Raw genomic sequence first — 24,426 nt, forward strand, 5'->3', positions numbered from 1 at the left:
GGAGCATTAATTAAGATTAAAACTGAAAAATATTGTCAGGAAAATGATGCATTTACCTTCCAGCCAGCCTTTCTATGCGCAGGGAATGCTCCCTGCCGTCATTCAGGTTTCCTTGGTCAGGCCGCCTGACGACACAACGCTGAGTATGACTGCCAGTATTTATGAGGACCTCCAGAGAGCCTTTGTTAAGCATAACTAAAAGGTAGGGCTGTAGGAGTTGGAGATAAAACATATTGGAGTGAAACATGCAGACAACTATCAGTTTACATCATGTGATTAAACAAATATCACAAGAAAATTAACAATTCTAGATTATACAAGTGATTAAAATCTTTGTTTTGATTCAACAATAGTCACATCAAACAATGTCCTGGTTAGAGAATTATATCAATAATATTTCATATAATGAAACATTAAAAATATTTTTAATGGGTTTAATAGACAATAAATTGTCCGAGTTAGACATTTATTTTTCCACTAAAGTTTCAACTGATCCCTGTTGACAGTGAAGCGAAAATAATTACAAACCTTTAACACTATTTTTTTCTAAAGCCTAATAGCATAACACAAAAAAATCAAATTTAAATTATTAAAAACTAAGCAAAGCCTACATTTTAAAGCAGTTGTAATCATTTTTTTCTTTCAAAGGGTCAGCTCAAGTAATCTAATTTAACCTTCACTAGATCTCTCAGGGACATTTCTATTTACATACAGAAAAGGCACAGCCTCAAACTTTAATTGTAGAGTATAAAAGAGGAATAAAGGAATGGAAATGATGGAAAAAAAGAGTAAACGGCTTAAAAAGTAAACAGGAAAAAAGGGTGACTGACTGGGGAGAAAAAGAAAACAACATGCAAGCAAGGAGGAAAGGATAAAAAGAGAGGAGAGGAGCCAACAGGAGGAGATAATGGGGGGAGAGATGAGAGGGCAGAGAGCAAAACAGTGAACTAGATAGAGATTGGGTGAGAGAAAAGGAGCGAGACAGCCACAGAGGTGCTAGAGAGCAGCGGTGCAGGGTCAGGCTAATTTGAATTTTAATTCACTGTGTGCCAGAGGGCGAAGTGGGAGACAATTTACCACCTGAAAATGGAATTTCAATTTGAGGTTGGGGACAAATTGAACTGAGATGTAGCTACATCATGGCTCTTGCTTCACCATCTCATACTCATACACTCATACAATGGGATGAACGAGCACAAACATGAACAGACATGTCAAGCGTATCTGAGGACGGTGGAGGTGTGAAAGAAAAAGTGAAAAATATATTTCAAATTAAAGTATACAACAAGTTTAAAGACCGAAAAATGAGGCAATAGGAACAAAAACCTTTCTGCAATAAAAATATGGAACAACTATAAATCTTGCAGAAAATATTCACGCACACCATTTACTGTAGACATTATCTTTTACCAGGGTTCAATGAAGAATTAAAAAATAAGGTGTTTCATTGTTATATTAGATGAGAAATTAACAAAAACTCCCATTTTTGAAATTTCAGGAAAAAGTATAATTATTTTTTTTTCAAAAAAAAAAAAAAAGTGGGTAATTATCTATCAACCTTTACAGTTATAGCCTGAACTAAAATGCAATGCAACCACTTGCCTTCCAAAGTCAACCCCCTGATTCATTTAAGTCACAGTATAAATCTATCTGCTCTGTAAAAGATTTCAAAAGTTTGCTAGTGAACAATCAATCATAAGATCATTATTGAACAATCTAGATCAAAAAGACAACAGATAAATCTGGGATAGCATGACACAGAGCACTTTGAAACAAAATATAAAAATGGATTTCATTAAGGGGTGCCTCAGTAAAGGGGACATAATACAGGTGCTGGTCATAAAATTAGAATATCATGAAAAAGTAGATTGATTTCAGTAATTCCATTTAAAAAGTGAAACTTGTATAGAATACAAGTTTCTGATATGATGAATTTGAGATTTTCATTTGTTGTCATTTGTAATCATCAAAATTAAACAAAATAAACATCTGAAATATATGAGTTTATATGTAATGTATGAATATAATATACAAGTTTCACTTTTTAAATGGAATTACTGAAATCAATCTACTTTTTCATGATATTCTAATTTTATGACCAGCACCTGTACTTCTCAACTGTAGATTCTTGGGGTAGGAGTAAAAAAAAATGCACAAAATTATTTACATTCTTAATTTAAATTACCCAACCCTCACAAAGACAAATCAATTGTAAAGCAACAGATCGAAAGATTTGAAGGCACAATGCAGACTTTGTGACCTAAAGAGTTGACACATACGAGTTATTTTAAATGATTCCTCAGGCCAGTATACAGGGTTTGACACCATCAATGCTATGAGCGGGGCTCCCCTCAGGAAATACCAACTATGTAAGCTAGGAGAAGACGCACCGTCATTGGCCCGGTCATGTGACCTGAAGGAACGTCTCGCTTTATGCTCTTATATTGTCATGGAGCTAAGGCTTTTGCTCTACCATCTTTTCTCCTGTTAGACTACTGGTCATTGCTGAGGCAAGGAAACTCTTTTAACCTTCTAAGGAGGCTAAAAAGAGAAAACAAAGAGTCGATCTTTGAAAGGAGTTTTTATGTGCATCCTGAAAGAAGAAGCCGGCTGTAAAGCAGATTCTATTTTCTTAACTTTATTATTAACCTGGTAAGTTAACACTTTGCTCCTGGTATACAGTCATATATCTTTATTATTTTCAGTGTTTGATAGAACAATATGGGCAGAGACAGCTATCAATCAAAATTTGCGTTGACTTTTTTGACAGTGCTTGTGGCCACTAGGGGCGCTACACGTGAAAGTTACAGGTCTAGTGCCCCTAGAGGCCAAAAGTTAAATGGTGTGCCTTTAAAGAGCATAAGTCCTTCCATTCACTGTCTAAATATTAAATGTTTTACAAATTCAGTGTTATTCTTATTTCAAATAAGTAACATTTTATTTTAATGTCTGACATAACATATGTAAGGTTAGACAAAGCAAGCTTTTATACCAATAATTTTTTAGAACAATCTGAACAGCCTAATATAAGCAGATTTTTACTTATTGGAAAAACATTTTTGTTTAGGTTTTTTTCTGACTTTGTTTATGAAACCTTGGTTGCACATTTATGAGAATATTGTGTCGCCTTATTCAAAGCTGTAAGAATCTTCTGCATGCTTCTGTATGTTTTCTAGTTTCGGTTTTCTAAATTCTACAACAGTCTCCCCTCTGGATTTGTCCTTTCTCCCTATCCTCTTCACTCCCTCTGCCCATCTCCAACCAGCCATTAGTCAAGGCCAAGTTGAGTTGATGGTGTTTTTAACCTCGCTTAACCTTTCTCCACACACATACCTGCACACACACACACACACATCGTGCCTGCCAGCATACTTTGTAAAAATAGATTTATGTGCCCAAAAACCATTGATGACTGATAAGCTATAGGTAACCCTATCCTCATTCTTCTCATCCTGCGCTCAATCTGTGATTTCCATTGTGTGATCAGTGGGTAAAAATGCACATTAAATTTAAAGTTTCTAATCTACATAAAAGGAAAACAAATGCATAGATAGAAATATAACATAAGAGAACTGTATGTTGACACAGCTATAACATTGTTCATGGATTAATGAAATGTAAAGGGACTTCACAGGAAGTTACACAGAGGTAGAAACATGAACATGTTAGACTTAGTTTCCTTTTTCATCAAGTGAATAACCTCGACTGTAAAGCTACCAAAAGAATAAAAACTAATTCTTATTCACCAATGGACATCAAATTTGTTTAGAGCAAAGTTGTATTAAAAACGACTTCATCAAGCTGCTTCATTTTATCTTTGATGGTTTCAGCTGCAAACATCACAGCTACAAAAAAAAAACTTCTGCAGATTTTAAAATTGATGTTTCTTTAATAATAATAATTGAATAATTTCACTCTGGAGAAATTCACCTCTGCTTTCGACCTATCCCATTGGGGACTGCTCCCCTTTCCCGGGGAGCAGTGGGCTGCCATTGTGCAGCGCCCGGGGAGCAGAGTGGGGTTAAGGACCTTGATCAGGGACCCAGAGTGCAGACTGTAGGGATCGAACAGGGAACTTGCTACCTTCTCAGAACACAAGCACACTGCTCTAATCACTAGGCCAACACTCCCCCTGACTCATTTATACCTACTTTATACAGTAGGTATAAATGAAGTGCAGAATTTGGACAAAAACAACTCAATCAGCCAACATTAAATACAAATGACATTAATAAGCACTCATGTAAGCATCAATAACTTAGGGGAACAGATCCAGTATGAACTTACCTCTCCTGACTGTCTTCGTCTTCTCTTTGAATTTAAGTTTGGACGGCGAGGCTTTATAGAAAAAAGGAAAAAAAAAATTTATGAGAACAAAGTTAGATCCTTGAAGTTCTTGTTTTTTCTCCACTGGGTGACTGTTTCAATACAAACATCATCCATGTGTGTTTGTGTAAGAATTTCACAGAATCATGGGGTTATTTTTTTGAAAATAATTTTGTCCACCTTAATTTCTTTTTATTGAATTACAACTGTAATGCCTTTATGAAAGGAAAAGTCTAAGAAAAAAATTAATATAACATGCATTTTCTTTTATCAACATTAAGAAATATATAGCCAAATTTATACACTAATGTCTTACTAAAAAATGTATCAGTTGTGCTTTAGTTTTATCATTTGGAGAATTATGGGTCAAAAGTCTGAAATACTAGCAAAAAAAACAACAAAACAAAAAAACTGTTTTTAAATTTGCACAGAAAATTACAGCATATTAGAAATAAGATCAAGATTAGAATTCGCTTTTAAAGCTCCTATCCATGACAATACAACCAGAATCCCTTGCTTCCATAACACCCAATATCATTGTAGACTCAAAGGATACTTGCAAAATCTTTTCTTGTTTTTTATAGGAACAGTCCTAGATATAATAAAAACAAATAAATAAAGAAATCTATGCCACTAATTTATACCCTAACTTTGAACCAAGCGGCTTATAAGAAGAAGTGGCTTTTATGCTGATTTTTCCTAACCGCCAGAGGGGGAAGTCCAAATTGGAAATAAAAAAATAAGAGGCTAATTTTCATTTAGCACAAGAACATGCTAGCACGAGGCACGACAGAGAACAAATGTCCCAAATTCACACATTTTGCAGAGCTTAAATAAATAGCAGAAGAATCCCAATCTTTCAGCAGAAGATCTTAATGCTGCGAGCCAACAAGCAAACGGGAGCTAGCATTCTTCATCCCTCCTCTAGGGGCGATATGTAGAGCTCCCCCTACAGGTTTGGTAGGAGACAGCTCAGCAGCTATAAGCGGCTTATAGCCCAGTGCGGCTTATATGTTAAGTTTCTAGTTAAAAAAAAAAATAAAAATGAGTGGACGCGGCTTATAGTGAGATGAGCGGAAAATATGGTATTAAAGCCTTTTTCCTTATTTAAGTGAAACAAACATCACAATCTGTTCAATTTCTTTTGAAAGTATTGCTTAAGTAAGAAACAAAAAGATAACCTCTTTGCTGATTGGTGAAGTCCCTCCTACTGCCAGCAATATAATCCCAGTGTCTGATAGAGTGCTGAAAGACAAGCTGATCTCCGTATTGATTGCAAAAGAAAGGCCATCCAGCTCCATGTATCCTGGTTTACTAAAGCTCACTGTGTAGAGTTTCTAAAAGACAGAAGCAAATCATATTGTATTGATTAACAATTCACAATTAAACATAGGTATTGAAAACTTAGGTATTGGGATACAACTTTTTAAAAACTAAATTGCTCATCTGCTAAAATCTCTTAATTGATCAAAATATGAATAAATCTTTACAATTTGACTGTTAAAGCAGCACCATGCCCACAGTAAAAAAATAATAAACTTAAAACCTTCAGATTCACATTCAAATAAAGAACTGACTTAAACACTCAACCTAGAATCTTTTTAACCTTTTACATATTCTGAGCAAGGAAAGGCTTTATATGCATGATGATACAGCTGCACAGAAGTCTTTGTGAAGGCTGCCTTACATGTGTGGGAGAAGCAAACACAAATAGTTAGACAGCTTGAACCAGCCTCTGCTTTCATGTCCTCCCTTAATAAGATCAAAAGGTGAATGGCAGAATCAATGATGTACTTACATGAAAACAGGAGAGCCTGGGTGAAAATGAAGCATTTAGAATGAAGCAGCGCTATAATTTAACTAATTTCAAGGCCTTTTTAAATCGCATTTCTTTAGCGTTATGTTGTTTTTTAACAAACTTTTTTTATGAGCTCAAGCATTTGTCTAACATATAAATATTGGTTGATGTTAATTAGATTTTAAAGTCAACAATAGGCCACAAACCAATGATTTATCTTACCTCGACATTACATCCTTTAGTAACCCCTGTATAATCAGTGCTGCTTAGAAGATTATATGGAGTTCTGGAGACTTCTATGTCTTTGAGACAACCTGCATACCTTTTCAGAATCACCTCTGACCTAAAAAGAAAAAAGCCATCATAGTAAATCAGAATATTAGTAAAGGAAATTAAATACTCATTGGGTTTTGACTCTAAGCAGTGAAGCTGGATTACTGCAGCCATGAAATGTTTGCATCATGATACAGCATCTGGAAGCCAACGAAAGTCTGAAAATCAAGAGTTTTCTGAATATGTTGTTTGTCCATACTGATTACGGTTGACACTATTTGGATTTAGGGGATTTTGACTTTAGGCATCAAAGTTTAGGTTACAGAAATAATAGGAAAGAAAAAAATTATTTTTCATGTCCTGCAGAATTTTCCTTTCCCAAGTACCAAGCGTACTATCAAAAGTAGTGTTCCTCTAACTTGTTATTTTCTGTTTTATCCACAAACTTTATGTATTTTACTTGAATTTCATGTGATAGGTGAAGGATCTGTGACCTTGGCTCCAAAGTCAATACACCTTCCACAATGGCTCTTAAAGAGATCTTGGTTAAAAATCCTTACAAACAAGCAATGCTTTTAATATAAATTTGCTTTCTCTAGTGGAAGGAGCATGATGTGCATATTTTTTTTTACATACTAAGAAATATGAGAATTCAGATTCATTCAGATTTTCTGGCGTCAGTATTTTGTTAAAATATGTTTTGCTGTATTTAAAGCAAAAAGGTGGATAAATTGGCACATATGCTTGATCTAAAAGATTAATTTGTATTTCAGAGTGTACAGTATGTTTATGGTTGCCATCCTGCTCCAATGTCAAGTGCTCCAGTACCACTCCTCTATTTAGCAACTTCCATTATTTATTTTTCCTGTCTGTCCTCCTTTTTGTCATTCTTGTCACTAGTCACACCTGAAGGTAATTCCTTGTACTCGATTTTGATGTCTTTTTTTTTTTTTTTTTTTACTAATAATAATAATAATAATATTAAAGCAATGGTGGTATCAGAATAAAGAAAATGTATACAAGTGCATATTGCTACCAATAAATCCCTGATTTTTCTTTTCTAACATTCACTTGGTCTCTGAATTTTTTTGTGGCGGTCAAGTTACTTCCCTCTCTCCCCAGAAAAGGGGGGGAGCCGTAACAATCTAACAAAAGATATCCCAATAATATACTCTCAGTTTTGTGGTTTTACCATGACAGGATGTGTCATCGATTTTTGCAAGGCACTACTTATTTTGGAACAAACATCAAATTCAGGCTAATGAAGGACAGAAAAGTGATTTGCTGAAAAGGCCTTTATCTGCAAGCCAACAAATCATATGCAGCAACTGTGCAGCACTTTCAGCATTGCTAGCAGCATGCAGTGATAAACTAGCTGGGAACTTTTTTCTCAATAAAATGATCTTATTTATCCATTTACCTGGCTGCCATGCTGTTAAAAAAGAACACAATAGACATTAGCAAACTTTGCAACTAATTTGAATCTTTGATTCCTGCAACTTCAGTAATTGAAATTTTGTAAGAGGAAAAACACTAGAAATAGTCAATCTGTCGAGCCGTTTTAGATCCCTCTTATGTTGAACAGAATAAACACCATTTTGCACATATGCATATATTCAAGTACCTGTAGTTTCCAATCGTTGGCAGACCACCAAAATATATTTTCTGATTTTCCTTCAGATTAAGACCAGTAGCCGAACCCTTGGATATGGCCACAATCTTTTCCTCAGTACCTTGGCTGATATCCACAACAATCACAACAGCTATAACAAGATGAATGAAAGGAGTTTTAGCAAAATAGTCCTCAACATTTCCTTATATATCACTCTTGATATTGTTATCTGGTCTGATGATATAAGGCTTACAAATTCCCAGCAGTACCTTGTTTTTTGTTCCTTGACATGGTGAGAGCTTTCCAGCGTCCATCATTGTGGCGGTTAGCTGATGTGGCACTACCAACTCCTGATCCAAGGTCAAAATTCACCCTCACCTTCCCTTCTAACAGCTCCAGAGATAGGAAGTCCTTCTGCAAAGAACATCAACATAAAAATAGCTGTAAGAGTCGGTTACTTTAACTGCATACAAAGAAAATAAAGCCTTTAAAGCACAATGTTATAATATTATTCGAACACATGCCAGGGTCTTTAGCGACACTTCATGCAACAGGCTACCAATAATGGGTTTTATTAGTATGCAGTGCAAGAAGTTGGGAATCTAGAAACTAACAGATATTCCAAACAGTCATTTGTGAAGCTCTTGCCCACACCAGTATTGCCATGAGATGTTTTGTTATACTGTGCAGCTCTACAATAAACCACCTACAGCGCCTTGCAAAAGTATTCAGCCCCCTTTAACTTTCTGACCTTTTGCCACATTTTAGGTTTCAAATGTAAAGATATACAATTTTTATTCTGTGTGAAGAATCAACAAGTGGGACACAATCATGAAGTGGAATGAAATTTATTGGATACTTTTTACCCTTTACTTTCAGTGCAGCAAACTCTTTCCAGAAGTTCAGTGAGGGTCTCTGAATGATCCATTGCTGACCTAAATGACTGACAGTGAAAAATAGAATCCATCTGTGTGTAACCAGGCCTCCGTGTGAATGCACCTGCACTGTGATCGTCTCAGAGGTCGGTTTAAGGCTCGGAGAGCATCATGAAGAACAGCAAACACACCAGGCAGGTCAGAGATACTGATTCAGAAAAGTTTAAAGCCGATTTGCATAAAGATATCTTTTCCAAGCTTTAAACATCCCAAAGAGCACTGTGCAAGTGATAATATTGAAATGGAAGGAGTATCAGACCAAATCTACAAAGACCTGGCCGTCCCTCTAAATCTTAAATTCAAACAAGTAGAAGACAGATCAGATATACGGCCAAGAGACCCATGATCCATCTAAGTGAACCGCAGAGATCTGAAGCTGAGGTGGGAGACTCTGTTCATAATACAACACAGATCTGGTCTTTATGGAAAAAAGCCATTTCTTAAAGATAGCCATAAAAATAATTGCTTAAAGTTTGCCACAAGTCACCTGGGAAACATGGCAAACATTTGAAAGAAGGTGCTCTGGTCAGATAAAACCAAACCAACACAGCTTATCACCCTGAACAAAATCCCCTCTGCCAAACATGGTGGTGGCAGTATCATGGTTTGGGCCTGCTGTTCTTCAGCAGCAACAGGGAAGATGGATGGAGCCAAATACAGGACCATTCTGGAAGAAAACCTGTTGGAGTCTGCAAAAGGCCTGAGACTTGGATGAAAATTATCTTCCAATGATCCAAAATATAAAGCAAAATCTACAATGGAATGGTTCACTAATAAACATATCCAGGAGTTAGAATGGCCTAGTCAAAGTACAAACCTGAACCCAATCGAGAATCTGTGGAAAGAACTAAAAACTGCTGTTCAAAAAGGCTCATCCAACCTCACTGAGCTTCAGCTGTTTTGCAAGAAAGAATGGCTAAAAAAATTAGTCTCTCGATGTACAAAACTGAGAGATGAACCCCAAGAGCCTTGGAGCTGTTTTCGCAGCAAAAGATGGGACTACAAATTATTAAATCAAGGAAGCTGAAAAACTTTGCACACCAATTTTTTTCAGTTTTTATTTGCTAAAAAAGTGTAAAACATCCAATACATTTTGTTTCACTTCATGATTGTATCCTGCTTGTTGTGATTCTTTACAAATAACTATAATTATAATAACTATAATTTTACATAATCTTTATTTTTAAATCCTGAAATGCAGAAAAAGATGGAAAATTTCTATTTCACAAACATACCATGTCTTCAGTGGCCAGGTACATGAGCAAAGCATCAGAGGAGAAAGTGCGGAACTTCAAGGTTATCGTGGAAACATTTGGGTTCCACCTTGTTGGTCGTCCAACTGCAGCATAGCCTTCCCCATCCAGCTGAACTGTCCCCTCACCATCGGTTCGCTGAGGACTAAAGAACAAAGCTGGATGCAATTTCTAATTTTTTCACCCACCTTCCAAAAAAGGCTTTACATATCAGAGATAGAAGGATGATAAGTAGAAGACTCCATTGTTTGGTAATTTACAAAATGTATTACAACAACTAAAAACAGTAAAAAAAACAAACATAAATTATATATTAGTTTGATATATATCCATTCGTTTACCTGACAACGCAACCTTTGCAGTCTCCCTGTCTGTCTCTGTAGTTCCACAAACCAATAGGTTTACCATCCAAGAAGGTCTCTCCCATGCAGCCCGTAAATGTTGATGTTTTCACTGCTTCTGCCTTCTGAAGGACAGAAAAAAAACAATAAATTGTTAAAAATGGTACAGCCAAATTACTGTATGTTCATATTAATGCCTTTTACCAACAAATACCTTTGCAGTGCTAAGAATTCCTCCAACAAACAGGTAGGCGTTCTGGTCAACGTCTAAGATGGTGTAAGCTGTGGGTGAGTTGGCACTGGCGGGTGTTGGCATCATGCCAGCCATAGGACCGTCCAAAGGATAGACTGATATGGTACCATTCAGACCATTACTGCAGAGCAAAACGAGGAGAAACATTAAAGGGGTTTGATAATAACCAGAAGTTCACTGATAAATGCAACACAAGTGTCTATGGAGGCATTGAGCTGAACCATATCTTTGCTTTCACGGTGGAGTCAACATAATACATGGTGCAGAAGAACATTTTAAAGACTGAAAAGTCTGCGATCCAATCAGTAAACACCTTTGGGAAGTCTTTCTGATGGAAAATGCATGAAGCAGGTGATACTCTTCCTTCATGTCAATGAGATTGTGTGCAAACAACAACGACACCATAGCTTATAGAGGGAGGGGAAAAATAGATTAGAGAAGATCTTTGAAATGATGTGCCAAAGGCTGACAGGACTAAACACTCTGGATTTCCCAGGTGTCAAAACAAGTTTTTTCTACACTGGCATTGGTAAGAAAATATTTTGAGTCGCTGCTGTTCTGGTCTCTGTTGCTATTGATCACTACTTGTTAAATAATGTGAGTGAGAGGTAAGGAAAGACAAAATATATTTTAGAAAATGTCGGCAGACATTCTGAAAGCAGAAAAACAGAATTGTTTTTATTTGACCTTCCTGTTAATGACATCTGTGATAATCTGATTAATTATTGTCTTATTATTATAGCTTGTTGAAAGTGAATAAAATTGGACTACATATGTTTTATAGCCAATATATCTACTAATAAAAGGACAATCACATATGCATCCCTGCAAGTTTCTTACCGAGACGCTTCTATCCGGTACCAATTACCGTCGTAGATTGTGTGATGGGGATATTCAACCCTTCCCACACCTGAACCCACATCCCAAAGGAAATTCACTTTCCCCTTGCGCATCTCCAGGGCCAAGAAATCAACCTGGGGTACAGAAGAAACATATTGAAGTCACGGTCAATAAAATATTATAGTGTCGGAATCTCAGGTTTCATGTCAATGAAAACAAATTAGCTGTTTGAAATTGATTATTACACAAACTGTTTTCCAATTGTCTGACTTGTTCAGGAAAATTATGAAACTGGTTTTATTTAGGGGAATGCAGTATGATGAGTCTATACGTAGGTTTAAAGCAGTATACAGTTTAAAACAGTAGTAAAGAACTTTAATTTTTGAGTGATTTTGGCTCCCTCCAGTGTTGTCTGAAGAAAGACAATGTTTCCCATGAGGACCTGCGTGATAAAGAACATAGTTTGATAAATTCCTGATCTCCCGGTCCCCTGCAGTTGGATTTAACTACATTTCTGTTTCCAGTGGCTGTGTGAAAGAAAAGGTATTGAATCTAACTGTGGCAAAACCTTGTCAGAGTGTAAGGGTGGCCAATCTACGAGGCATGCAGAATCATACTCTTCAGTCAGAAACCACAGGAGAGTGGACACTGAACCCAGTTGTTGTTGAGAGTATCCAGAAGTAGAATGATGTAGCAGAGGTGGACCTCTTTGCCTTAAGCGAAACAAAACATTATGTAACATGGTTTTCACTCTCACAATCTGACAGTCTGCTGGGACAGGATGCTGTGGATGCTGTGTGCACAAGCTACTCTTCTAGGATTGTTGGGCTCTTCGTCGGAGGAAGAAGGGTAGCATTTGGCACTCTTCTTCACTTGACTTTTGAAAGGCCAGACTCCTTATTAAATTCTTGTGAACGGGCAGTTGTAAAGATTTTTTTTTACGTGTATGTCACCTTTTTACCTGTCATTTTATGATATAACAGATGGAAGCTGTTTGGTGCAAAGGTCACAGGTTGGACCCATAGTGCTACCCTATGCCAAGGCTATTCAGATATTTAAAATAACCGCTGGAGGTCTTTTGCCTCCACTATTAAAGGTGTTTGTTTCTGTAACCCCTTCCTGACAAATCTTTGTGAATAGTTGGTCAGTGCACTCAGATTCTTTAGTGTGTCAGTTTTTGAACTGTGCTTTACATTTGAGGCACCTGAGGATTGCTTTTGTGCCCTCATGGAAACTCTCGAAGGTTTAATTATGTGCTCAGCAGGAACAGAGGGACTTCCACTTCCTGGACTGCAGTAAGAGGTGTACCTTTAGTGACATCTACATTTTAATAATAATAATAATAATAATACATTTTATTTAACAGCGCCTTTCTTGACACTCAAGGTCACTTTACAAATAATACAAAAAAAATAAATAAAAAGATGAAAATACAAAATACAGATACAGGAACATAAAAAACAAAAAAACAAAAAAACAATCATGGATAGGGAAAAGAGCAGTATATCACAAATAAGCGAGCTGGAACAGATGGGTTTTGAGTCTGGCTTTGAATAAGGGGAGAGAGTCAATACTGCGGAGGTCGGGAGGAAGTGAGTTCCAGAGCTGGGGAGCAGAGCGGCTGAAGGCTCTGCTCCCCATGGTGACAAGTCGAGCTGGGGGTACAGTGAGGTGGATGGAGGAGGAGGATCTAAGGGAGCGGGAGGAGGTGGCAGTGTGAAGGAGGTCTGACAGATATGGAGGAGCAAGGTTATGGATGGCTTTGAAAGTATAGAGAAGGATTTTAAATTGAATTCTGAATTGAACTGGGAGCCAATGGAGTTGGTGAAGAACAGGGGAAATATGATTTTAGCTACCTGGGCTTCATCCTTTACCCTTTCCCACTTCTACAGGAGGAATGTCACTGCTCCTCATGCAGTGGCTGTCATGGTGTTGTCTACCTGCACAGTTGACCACTGATATGTACACTGTGTGCAGAATTATTAGGCAAATTAGTATTTCGACCAGATCATCCTTTTCATACATGTTGTCCTACTCCAAGCTGTATAGGCTTGAAAGCCAACTACCAATTAAGTAAATCAGGAGGTGTGCATCTCTGTAATGAGAATGGGTGTGGCCTAATGACATCAACACCCTATATAAGGTGTGCTTAATTATTAGGCAACTTCCTTTCCTTTGGCAAAATGGGTCAGAAAAGAGATTTGACTCTGAAAAGTCAAAGATTGTCAGATGTCTTTCAGAGGGGTGCAGCAGTTTGGAAACTGCCAAGCTTTTGAAGGTGGATCATCGCAAAATCAAGCGGTTCATGGCAAATAGCCAACAGGGGCGCAAGAACTGTGTTGAAAAAAGAAGACGCAAAATAACTCCCAATGAATTAAGAAGGATCAAGCATGAAGCTGCCAGGAAGCCATTAGCCACCAGTTGTGCCATATTTTAGAGCTGCAACATGTCTGGAGTGCTGAGAAGCACAAGGTGCTCAATACTCAGGGACCTGGCCAAGGTAAGGAAAGCCGAAAAAAGACCAAATGTCAAGATTTGGCCAAGAAATATCTGAAGACTGATTTCTCCAAGGTGTTTTGGTCTGATGAAATGAGAGTGAGTCTTGATGGGCCAGATGGATGGGCACCAGGCGGGATCAGTAAAGGGCCACAAGCTCCTTATCGACTCAGATGCCAGCAAGGTGGAGGTGGGGTACTGGTATGGGCTGGTATCAAAGATGAGCTTGTGGGATCTTTTTGGGTTGATGATGGAATCAATATCAACTCCCAGACCTACTTCCAGTTTCTGGAAGACATTCAAGAAAAACATGATATTCATGCAGGACAATAATCCGTCACATGCATCAAAATACACCACAGCGTGGCTGGCCAGAAAAATTTTAAAAGGAGAAAAAAAGTAATGACATGGCCCCCTTGTTCACCTGATCTGAACCCCATGGAGAATCTTTGGTCCTTCATGAAATGTGAGATCTACAGGGAGGTAAAACAGTCCACCTCTCTGAACAGTGTCTGGGAGGCTGTGGTGGCTGCTGCACGCAATGTGGATCGCAAACGGATCAAGACACTGACAGAATCTATGGATGGAAGGTTTTCGAGCGTCATGGTGAAGAAAGGTAGCTATGAGATGGGTATATATTTGTTTTTTATTACGCTGCCTAATAATTCTGCACAGTAATATTTACCTGCACACACAGACATCCTCATAAAATGGCCAAATCTAAAAAAACACATCAACTTCCAAAAATATGAAACTTTGATATTAAGGAGTCTTCTGGGTTGATTGAGAACCCAATTGTGGCCCAATAATAAAAATAATCCTCAAAAACACAGTAGGGGTGGAACGGTTCACAAAATCCACGGTTCAGTTCGATTCACGGTTTCTGGTCACGGTTTTCGGTTCGATTCGATACATGTTGATTGTTACACCGAAATTCCATAAAAAATTATGAAATTAATGAAAAAATCCCCCCAAAAATAATGGATTGTAATTATTTTAAATGATCCGCGGAAACCCTGGATCATTTCCGTATGTTTTGCTGCTTTGAATTTAATCATCTGGCGCATGCTCTCTAACCTGACAACAGCCAGATGCATTTCTCGCTCATGTAGGCGGAGCGAGACATTCATCTGGCTGTTGTCAGGTTACATGCTCTCTACCATCTCCAAGGAACTCAGAGGGGAGCAGAGGAAGCCACAATGGGGGCTGTAGGCTTTGCTTTGAGCAGCCGGTCTGGAGCGCAGTGGGGCGGAGCGGGGGTTGCTGACGGAGTATGAGGGATTTCGGGGTTAGCATGACATGTTGCTGTTAGCATAAACAAAACGTGTTGCACAATGCTGGCACACTGTTGCACTTTTATCCACAACTTTCTTTCCGCTGTCATCGTAGGTCACTCTAAATGCAAAGCGCTCCCATACAGCAGACCTATAAAGTGCTGCTGGCGCGTCTTCCAACTCCAGTTCTTTCCCACTCGCCAGTCCGACACAATTCTCCACAACAACTGATTTTTTTCCCTGCTACACCCGGCTAAGCTACTTCGCTTCTTCTTCTTCTTTTTTACTACTGGCGGTTGGCTTTGGTCGGAGTACCGCCACCTTCTGCTCCAGAGTGTAATCGCTTCCTCTATGAGAAAAAGGAGCAGCGCATGAACCGAACGAAACACACGCGAACCGAACCGAGACAGTCGAACCGAACGATTCTGATGGTTTTCATAAATCGTCCCATCCCTAGCACACAGTGAAGTAAATGTGGACTCTTAAATTAATTACATTGTTATCAATGTGTCATCAAGAGGAAATAACTGTCCTGTCCTGTGTTAGGAGGAATTAAATAATATTTGGGTTATAAATGTAATCAAAGTTCTTTAACTTCAGGATGACCGCCACAGTTGCACGTAAGTCATGCGACTACATTCAGAAAAGTGCTAGTTGCAGCAGGTATACAAGCCTCCCACTGACATCACCCACAACACGTCCAGTGGTGTGACTTTGTTAAAATATATTTGTCACCTCTGTGCTGCACATATGTAGATAGCCAAGTGTTTAGTACGTCTCCTAGCGGTCATCCAGATTTCTTGGAACTTTGGTTAAATGCAGTACGCAACCCTCATTGGTTATGCAAGCAGATCGCAGACAACACAAATCTCACCGTCTTAAAGGATTATGTTTCCCTATGAATGGAGGAATTTGGAAACTTATCAGCATCCAACCATTTAATAGAAATGTATTTGTTGGAAATAAGATAGAAATACTAACCAGGGTCCCAACTTTTATGTGTTACCCATCAAACAGAACCAATTGTAGCATTTATCCTGGAGATAAATGTAAAAGAGAATGATAAAGGGATTTCGCACCCAGCTCAGGTCTATTTCAAGATTACAAAAGCTGAAGTTTTCTCTAGTGGCCCCTTTAACTGGATTTTCCACAGGATTTATTTGTATTTTGAATAACAACCCTATCACTTATGTATGAGTTTAAAAAAAAAAATTGATATGTGACTTCTGAGCATGCAGCCTCTTCTGCCGTCTTTGAACTGCAAAAAATAATTATTCATATCACCTTATGGACAATTAGATATTATCAGTGAGTCGCATTGGAAAACACAAATCACACAAACACACAAGTGAACACACTTTCTTTCTAGTCTCTCTAGAGTACAGGCGATTATTCATTAGCAGAGATCACAGAGAAACATTATTATTCAACTTGCATTCAATATTAGTAAAAATGTAAGACGTGAACAAAAAACACACACTGAATTATTATTTATACTCAATTAGAATATCCATGAGAGACCCAAACACATATGTGTTTGAGACGCCCCCTTCAGATGAAGCAGAGCAAAGATTCCTCTGGGGAAATCAGGGAAAAGCTGAGAGTAACACAAGCTTGTTGTTAATTGCTGCTCCACTCCAACACACCCATACACACACCCACGCACACACAGAAATACACTGCACACACTTAGGGACTATCACTAGTACCTTTAAAACAGTGCTGTGTTATATTTTAAGGGTTCTAGGGGGTATGTGTCAAGATATATTAATTATTCTCACATTAGATAAATCACAAAGGGATTAGATGTAAGCTGAGCTCTGGTATTTCTTTTTCAAGTTTAAGACATGACTTGTTTTTGTCTTTTTATATACATGTTTTTGTGTTTGCAAAAAAAAAGAACACATAAAAACCCCCAGACATTTTCAAGAGTGATACATATACAGCAAAAACTTATGCTTATAACATAAACCTACATTAATCACATCTAAATACTGGGTACCGTATAATCTGGAACTTTAGACAATGTGTTAGAAATAGATACATTAGTGCATTTTCAAACCATTAAAAATAATTTTACTTACATATTTGGCAGATCCAAGGTAAAAAAGGAGGTTATCCGGTGTGGTGGTTTTAACATGAAGGATGATAGTATTGTACCTTCCTTTTCTGATATCAGGGCGATAACTACGGAGACAGTCACCACCTGATGAAACAGAAACTTTGATCTAGAAAACAGGAAACAAGGAGTAATTTTTTTTTTCTTTAAGGATTTTTTGTTGACAATCTGAAAAACCTTTAAGTAAGAGAAAAACAAATAAAATCAAAGTCAATATAAAGAAGCGGATTTGAGGGTGGTTCTCCATTTTTATTGTAATTTCTTTAAATGAGAGGGTATCATTTGATTCCTTGCAAAAAAACATGTATATAGCTTGTAGCTCGTCTAACTTCAAGGTTCAGTTTATAAAACACATGATCGTACATAAGACTTATTGCAAACATTTATGTTATGGCCACGCTGGTTCGTGGGGACTCACGCTCCACATGTGCATAAGAAAAAAACTGTCTCAAAGGAATAATAATTTCTCAATAAAATTCTTTTTCCTCACTGATTGACCACAATAACATGGTGAATGTGAAAATAACATACTGAATTTGCTTGCTTTCTGGCCTGGTTGATCAGTTCCTTTATTTGTGAGATGTTCCGCCTCAAATTGTCTTGAAGCTTTTTAATTGGTTGCAGCTTCTCCAGCAGCCTGTCGGCTTCATCCTCCAAATCCTTCACTTTAGCTCCTGCAGCATGGACTAAGAGTAGAGAGAGATGGAGGAAAAGGAGTAAAAACGATGGCACAATACTTCAAAACTACCACAGCTGAAAGTCAAAAGCTTGCAGGAAAGAAGAATAAGAAGAAAGAAGAAAGAATACGAAGATAAGTGAATCATAAGAGAGCCAAAGAAATTAGTGTAGCTTAGCATTCAAAGAGAAATACTTTAATTTGACAGTGTAGACTGTGTAAGAGAGTAATAGAAAGAACTTTAAAAATTGGAAAGGCGTTATAAGCCTTGCGATGAGCCGAGATTTCATGCTCATTTGAATGGAGGCATTAATAGCAGCAAATATAGGGTACAGATACTAAAGACAGCCAAAGAATTAGTGTATGGTGCATCAATACAGCTTTGTAAATCTGTTTAAATTCCTATTAACTGTTAAGAAGACATAACAGATTGACATATGATGTTGACAACTGAAATTTTGGATTTTCTTTTTGTGAAAAACAGCAGATTCGAGGTCTAAAATCCCAAAATACACTTTTATTGAGTATTGGTGCACCAAATACGACATTAAATTTTTTTATCCATTAAGGTAAGTGAAATATACATACTGATTGCTGTGGGGATTGAAAAAAGAGAAACAAGAAGAAATATATCAAAATTTAGGTAAATTTACCAGTTAAAGTTTATTAAAAAGTGTTTACTTGTATTTAGTTTTTAATTATAGCAAATATAAATTAACCCAGTTAAAAATCAAGCATATATAATTGAATGATTTGTGAGTTAATGCAGATAATCAATGATAATGCACTTTACTGTTTTTTTCAGGGTCCTGGATCATCTGATTGGCTGCGTCAACAGTGTCTTCCAACTCGCTGCAGTTCAGCTGCAGGTTTCCAAGGCGGAGGTTCAGATCTGCAAGGCGCTCTAGGACGTCTATTGCTGTAACATTGGCATCAGCTGCTACTGCTTTTGTAGCTGCTAATTTATATGATGTATCTGTGAAAAAAGCAATGCACAAACATCAATTAACAAGTACCATAGCTTTAAAGGATGGCTATAATTTAAATTTCTTTCAAGAAGACGTGCAACTTTTTGCTTGAATAAAACCTGATTACTACTTTGTCTTTAAATCTAACCTGACAGTTGTGTTCAACCTGTATTTCAACTGTTAATTCATAACAGCAAACAAGGGATGTTACAATTCCAATAACACAATCAGGGTAAGAAAGAGGGAATAAAAAAAAAGGCTGCTATCAGGGTGCCAGTTATAGCTACGTATACATTTCATGCATGCAAAAAATCTTACAGCAGACGAGAATCATAGAAAAGATGTACATCTCTACTTCAGATGTAACCAACCAATGTTAGTGTATTTGCAAAGCTCTTCACAGTGCCATGCACATTATTTTTCTGCGCTGAGAAATCAGAACATCACCCAAAAGTCCTACAATCCAGATAATGACTACACTAACAGATAAACTGCTTCGGCTGCTGCAGACTAACCTTTGACCTACATTTAAAGTGAGTGTTGGTGAGTCACAAAGAGCAATACTAAAGCATTAGTCATTTTACAGACATTTAAAGCAAACAAAGTTAACTAAAGAGAAGAGTGCAACTTCTTCACTGTAGGCTTTTCTCTACAAACTGGTAGCTGTAAAGAAATGGGTTACCATCTATAGCATGGACACTATAAAACATTAAAATGGTAAATAAAATGTGCACCTTGGCTATGACACCAATATAGACTAAGCAATATAGAGGAAATGTGTCATAATTTCAGTACATTTTAAAGCTTACTTAACAGATCTAAATAATCATCTTTATAAAGATATTTGTTCCAAACTACAATATAATTTAAAAGCCTATTTATTACACTAATTGATTTATATGCCGTCAGGCAAGCCTTTTATGACTGAGGATTGAGCAATCTTACCATTGGGCATGGCGTTGAGTGTAGCCAGGGTTCCATTAACAGCAGTCAGAAGGCCTTTGGTTTTGTCTCTCGCTGCTTTAACTCTCCCCTTCAGTCCCGCCACATTGTCTGCATTTTCTAAACACAAAGTAAATAAGGATATGTCAAGCTCTGTCATACTGGGAGATCTTCTCTTTCCATTTAATGAACAATATTATTTGCATCAAATTTACAGAGGAAAACAGACTTTCGTAAAGACCATTAACATGTTGTAAAAATAAAATGGAGACACTGTTGAGGTAGTTTACTTTACAGTACTATTGATTTTATGGAGACACTATAAATTCAACAGTTTGACAGGCCAAGGGTCATAAGAGAAAAAGTGTCTACGAAGTGTATGAGAAGAAAAGAAAGGCCTCAGAAAAGGCAGATATATTCAAGAATGCTTTGCGCAGAGAGCTCTCGTCACAAAGCATTATGTGGCAGCAGCGACTAATAAAGATGGTGAAGGGACCGCGCAGTTGACCAACGGGGAAGTGATCATCTGTTTTTGAACGGTAAGTAGAGTGAGTTCACTATAAAGTCCCCACTCTATATATTGCTTGTATGAGCTATGAGAAGAGCAACTTTTAAACAGAGCGTGCACGAGGAGAAATAGGCTCGTGCATGCTCTCGCACGTGCATTTTTGTGTAATGTGGAGATGTGGATAGGCGAGTCTTCGAGAAAATCATCCAAAATACCTTTAAAATAGGACTTTAATGGCTTAAATGCCTAACTAATAACCTAATTTGTTAATAAAAAGGTGAGAAACTTGTTAATAAATAATATTGCTGTTGCAATGTTTAAAAGATTATTTTGTGTGTCCAAGTGACACTGGTAAAATCTAAAACAAAAGGACCTACATGTGTTTATAATCCAAGTCCAGTAGACATTATTGTAAAAAGCCAGTACCTTTAACATCATTCTGAAGTTGTTTGGCTTTGTTCAGCAGTATTTGACTCTTCTGGAGGGCAATTTGAGCCGCTTCCTTTACTGGAACATCTGGACCCAAAACCTGAAAAAGCAGCCATGCAAAATCTGTCACTTAACGTCAAATTCAGCACAAAAAGAGGACAGACAGTTTTCTATTTTTCTATCTATTCTATCAATCTTAAAACTTGAAATTCATCATTACTGAAATTTTAAGAATATTTTAGACAAAAAATAAGAACAAAATACACTATGATCTGGATATAATCACAAACAAAGAGTCAAGCCAACATTTCCTTTCAGGATACAGTACATGCTTGGACAAATATTTATTATATTGAGAGGACACACCTTAAGGACCTCGATGATTTGATGTAATACTTATAGTCATTTAAGGTCTGTATATTTCAATTGTATTAAAAGTATGAGTGATAAAATCTAATTAAGAAATCAATTTCAGACACAAATAAAACCAAAATGACCATAAAACATGGAAAAAAGAATTTTAAATGTACTGAAAAGATAACGTTTCTGAAGTCTTACCAGTGACAGAGCCTCATTTGCATTCTGTTTGGCTGCCTTTGCCTCTTTCTCTGCTGCATCAATATTGGCTTTAATATTACTATAAGCATGGACAGCAGCAGTTGCATTGAAAGACAGGTTTTTAGCTTCAGCCAAAATGCTATGAGGTAAAGAGTAAGAGAGAAGGGGAAATAAAAAGAAGAAAAATAAAAAAAATTTATCAACCCTTATGCATTTTTCAATCAAAATAAAATGTATGCTTTCGTAATAATGGCGAGAAACAACTCTTAAATCTTAAAATTTCTTCAAATTTAAAAATTTTGAAAACGGGAGTATAATGAAAGTACAAAAATAAAATAATTTTCCTCTTTAGGATATGTCAGTACTTTACATAGAAAAAACCCTTTTTAATACAAGCTTTCAAATACAGAAAAAAAAAAAAAAAACATCCGTTATTTACATAATATTATTACATGATTTCCTTTCCACTGTGCAGCTGACGGCTCCATTACTACATGGTAAAACAGAGCTTTTTTAGTACTGTATTCACCCGTCTAAAATGGCAGCAGACTCATTCAGCTGTTTGGCATGTTCCTCTGCTTCGCCGACTTTTTCTGCAACGCTACCATCACTCAAGCCATCAGCAAGTCCCTGAACTTTGTCATCCAGCTGAGCATGAAGAGGATCAAGATCTCTTTCCATCCCCTCTAACTCCTACAAATGGAGATCATAGGCTTACATTTAAATATTTTTAACAAAATAAAATGACTTAATTTGTTCTCAACAAACCCAGGTCAAAATCAACAACAATAAACCTTTTTTTTGGTACCTCAAGTTCCTTGTTGATGTTGTCAGAAAGCTGATTTGCCTCATCTAGTAAATTATTTCCTTCTCCAAGGATCTTTTGTGCGTCTTGTTTCACACCGCTGACTGCATCTCGCTTTTTCTGCAAAAATACAAAGTAATACATTTCAGCAGAAATACACTTAATTAAAATCTTTAAAAATAATTTTTTAAAGAGCCACTTTGCCTCCTAATCTTTATTTTTAGAAAAAACTTTTCTATTCGAAAAACTAAATGAACTCCATGTCATCATTTTCATTGGAAATTCTAGAAATTAAAAAAATTATTTAGGGGTTGTGCTTTGGTAGCGCAGTGGTTACCGCACACGGCCCATGTATGGAAGCCTTAGTCCTTGACGCGCCTGTGGTCATTTCCCGCATGTCTCTTTCTCTTATACCCTCTTTTCTGTCAGCCTACTGTCCATTAAAAAACAAGCCACTAGTGCTGCAAAAAATAAAATAAAAAAAATAATTTAGTCACTTTGAATAGTCAATTTAATAGTGTTTTTGGCCTTGTATCCCCCTCTACATCCCTTCCTATTTAGTTTTACACTTACTAGCAATCTATTGTAAAAAGTCTATTCTTCTCATATATTCATGAATAAAAATTATAAAGATAACAGAAAAGCACACATTATTTTTAGTATCTATACATTTCAATCTGAAAAACTCAGACGAAGAGAAAAGACAATTAGGAGAAATTTATTGATACAATTACTTTGTCTTTGGCGCTTAAACCTCGGCAGGAAACATAGCGCTTAATTTTGATAGATATGCATAAACAGAAGCAAAGAATAGGGCTGTTTCCCACCCAAACCTGAAACTGGTGATGGAGTGGAGATAGATGAAGTTGGTCAGTCTGTAGACTGCGATACTAGAGCTGATACTAGAGCTTTACTTAGGGACCTGGAAGATTGAAGTCCAGTTGGATAATACAGGTTAAGAGAACCTGTCCATGATAAGCAAGCATGAAGCAACAGTGGAGAGGAAAAACTCCCCGTTGGGAAGAAACCTTTGGCAGAACCAGGCTCATCATGGCGGTCTTCTGCCGGGCTGGTTGAGATGAGAAAGGGTAAGAGTCCGGGAGGAATGACACTCTGATGAAGCTTTAGCTACGATGGTGGAGGAGGGGCTGGAGGTGGGTTAAAATGGGGTCATCTGAATGAAGTCACAGCGCAGCCACTGCCTGCACACAGGACCAGACAAATGCATATAGGAGGCCTTTTAAGATGAACTTTGGATGCTGATTGGCTTTCAGGGAGGTGTGGCTCAAAGCTGATTGGCTGTGTCGCAGGTGGATGTAGGAGAGCAATCATATTCTTCAGTTGAACTTCCACCTAGGCTCCATTTTATGCAGAGAAAAATATTTATACCTTTGTGTATGACTTGCGCGAGCTACTGATAATACTGGGCAATTTAAAGTTATACAGCGGTTCAGACATTGGGGTTATTTTATTTTCCTTCCGATGGACTGGCGACCTTTCCAGGGTATACCCCGCTTCTCGCCTGTAGACAGCTGGAGATAAGCACCAGCATCCCTCATGACGCTGCTTGGGATAAGCGTGACAGAAGATGGATGGATGGATGTGTTTTTTATTTATTATTATTAATTTATTATTAATCTGAAGTGGAAACATTATAAAGCCAATTAAAGATGAGGAACAAGCTTTTTAGTTGTTAGAGAAACCAAGCAGATTGTTTCAGCGGCAGGTCCAGTATGCACATCCGAAAAGAAAGCCTATTCTTCTGAGGTAATGTCCCTGTTAAACCTAATATAACTTTAAAATTTATACTGCAAAGCCTGACAGCTGGTGGAGTAAAAATACTATGACTGCCTTCTAATATAGATTTATTTTGGAGTCCATTATCTTGATTGTAACTTTAGAGAGAGAGAATTCACTGAAAATTCTGGCAAAATAAAACTGCATCCTCAGCCTTTAATCATAACTGGAAATAATGATGATTCTTGAGTTGTGCTGCACCTGTAGAAGAGTAAGGTTGGCT

General features: G+C 37.2%; 1 protein-coding gene across 5 annotated transcripts in view; it reads right to left on the bottom strand.

The window, feature by feature from the left end:
• The window catches only part of lama2 (laminin, alpha 2), a 185,038-nt gene that overhangs the window by 22,182 nt on the left and 138,430 nt on the right, over window positions 1-24,426 (bottom strand). For 3 of the 5 annotated variants that reach the window (XM_038271300.1, XM_038271299.1, XM_038271296.1), the window contains 21 exons: window positions 24,405-24,426; window positions 22,410-22,526; window positions 22,131-22,294; window positions 21,602-21,740; window positions 21,041-21,143; window positions 20,110-20,226; window positions 18,990-19,172; window positions 18,785-18,790; window positions 18,052-18,206; window positions 17,486-17,629; window positions 11,632-11,765; window positions 10,753-10,912; window positions 10,539-10,663; window positions 10,180-10,342; window positions 8,279-8,423; window positions 8,022-8,160; window positions 7,818-7,829; window positions 6,347-6,467; window positions 5,508-5,663; window positions 4,288-4,338; window positions 57-208 (listed from right to left, as the gene is read on the bottom strand). The exon at window positions 24,405-24,426 is cut by the window's right edge and continues 110 nt beyond it. In XM_038271300.1, the coding sequence (XP_038127228.1) occupies window positions 57-208; window positions 4,288-4,338; window positions 5,508-5,663; window positions 6,347-6,467; window positions 7,818-7,829; window positions 8,022-8,160; window positions 8,279-8,423; window positions 10,180-10,342; window positions 10,539-10,663; window positions 10,753-10,912; window positions 11,632-11,765; window positions 17,486-17,629; window positions 18,052-18,206; window positions 18,785-18,790; window positions 18,990-19,172; window positions 20,110-20,226; window positions 21,041-21,143; window positions 21,602-21,740; window positions 22,131-22,294; window positions 22,410-22,526; window positions 24,405-24,426 (2,508 nt within the window). The remainder of the gene's footprint in view (window positions 1-56; window positions 209-4,287; window positions 4,339-5,507; window positions 5,664-6,346; window positions 6,468-7,817; window positions 7,830-8,021; window positions 8,161-8,278; window positions 8,424-10,179; window positions 10,343-10,538; window positions 10,664-10,752; window positions 10,913-11,631; window positions 11,766-17,485; window positions 17,630-18,051; window positions 18,207-18,784; window positions 18,791-18,989; window positions 19,173-20,109; window positions 20,227-21,040; window positions 21,144-21,601; window positions 21,741-22,130; window positions 22,295-22,409; window positions 22,527-24,404) is intronic. The other 2 variants (XM_038271297.1, XM_038271298.1) reach the window with 2 other exon arrangements.

The sequence above is a fragment of the Cyprinodon tularosa genome, unplaced genomic scaffold, assembly GCF_016077235.1.
Source record: "Cyprinodon tularosa strain WSP-4 unplaced genomic scaffold, ASM1607723v1 ctg799, whole genome shotgun sequence".
Taxonomy (NCBI): domain Eukaryota; kingdom Metazoa; phylum Chordata; class Actinopteri; order Cyprinodontiformes; family Cyprinodontidae; genus Cyprinodon; species Cyprinodon tularosa.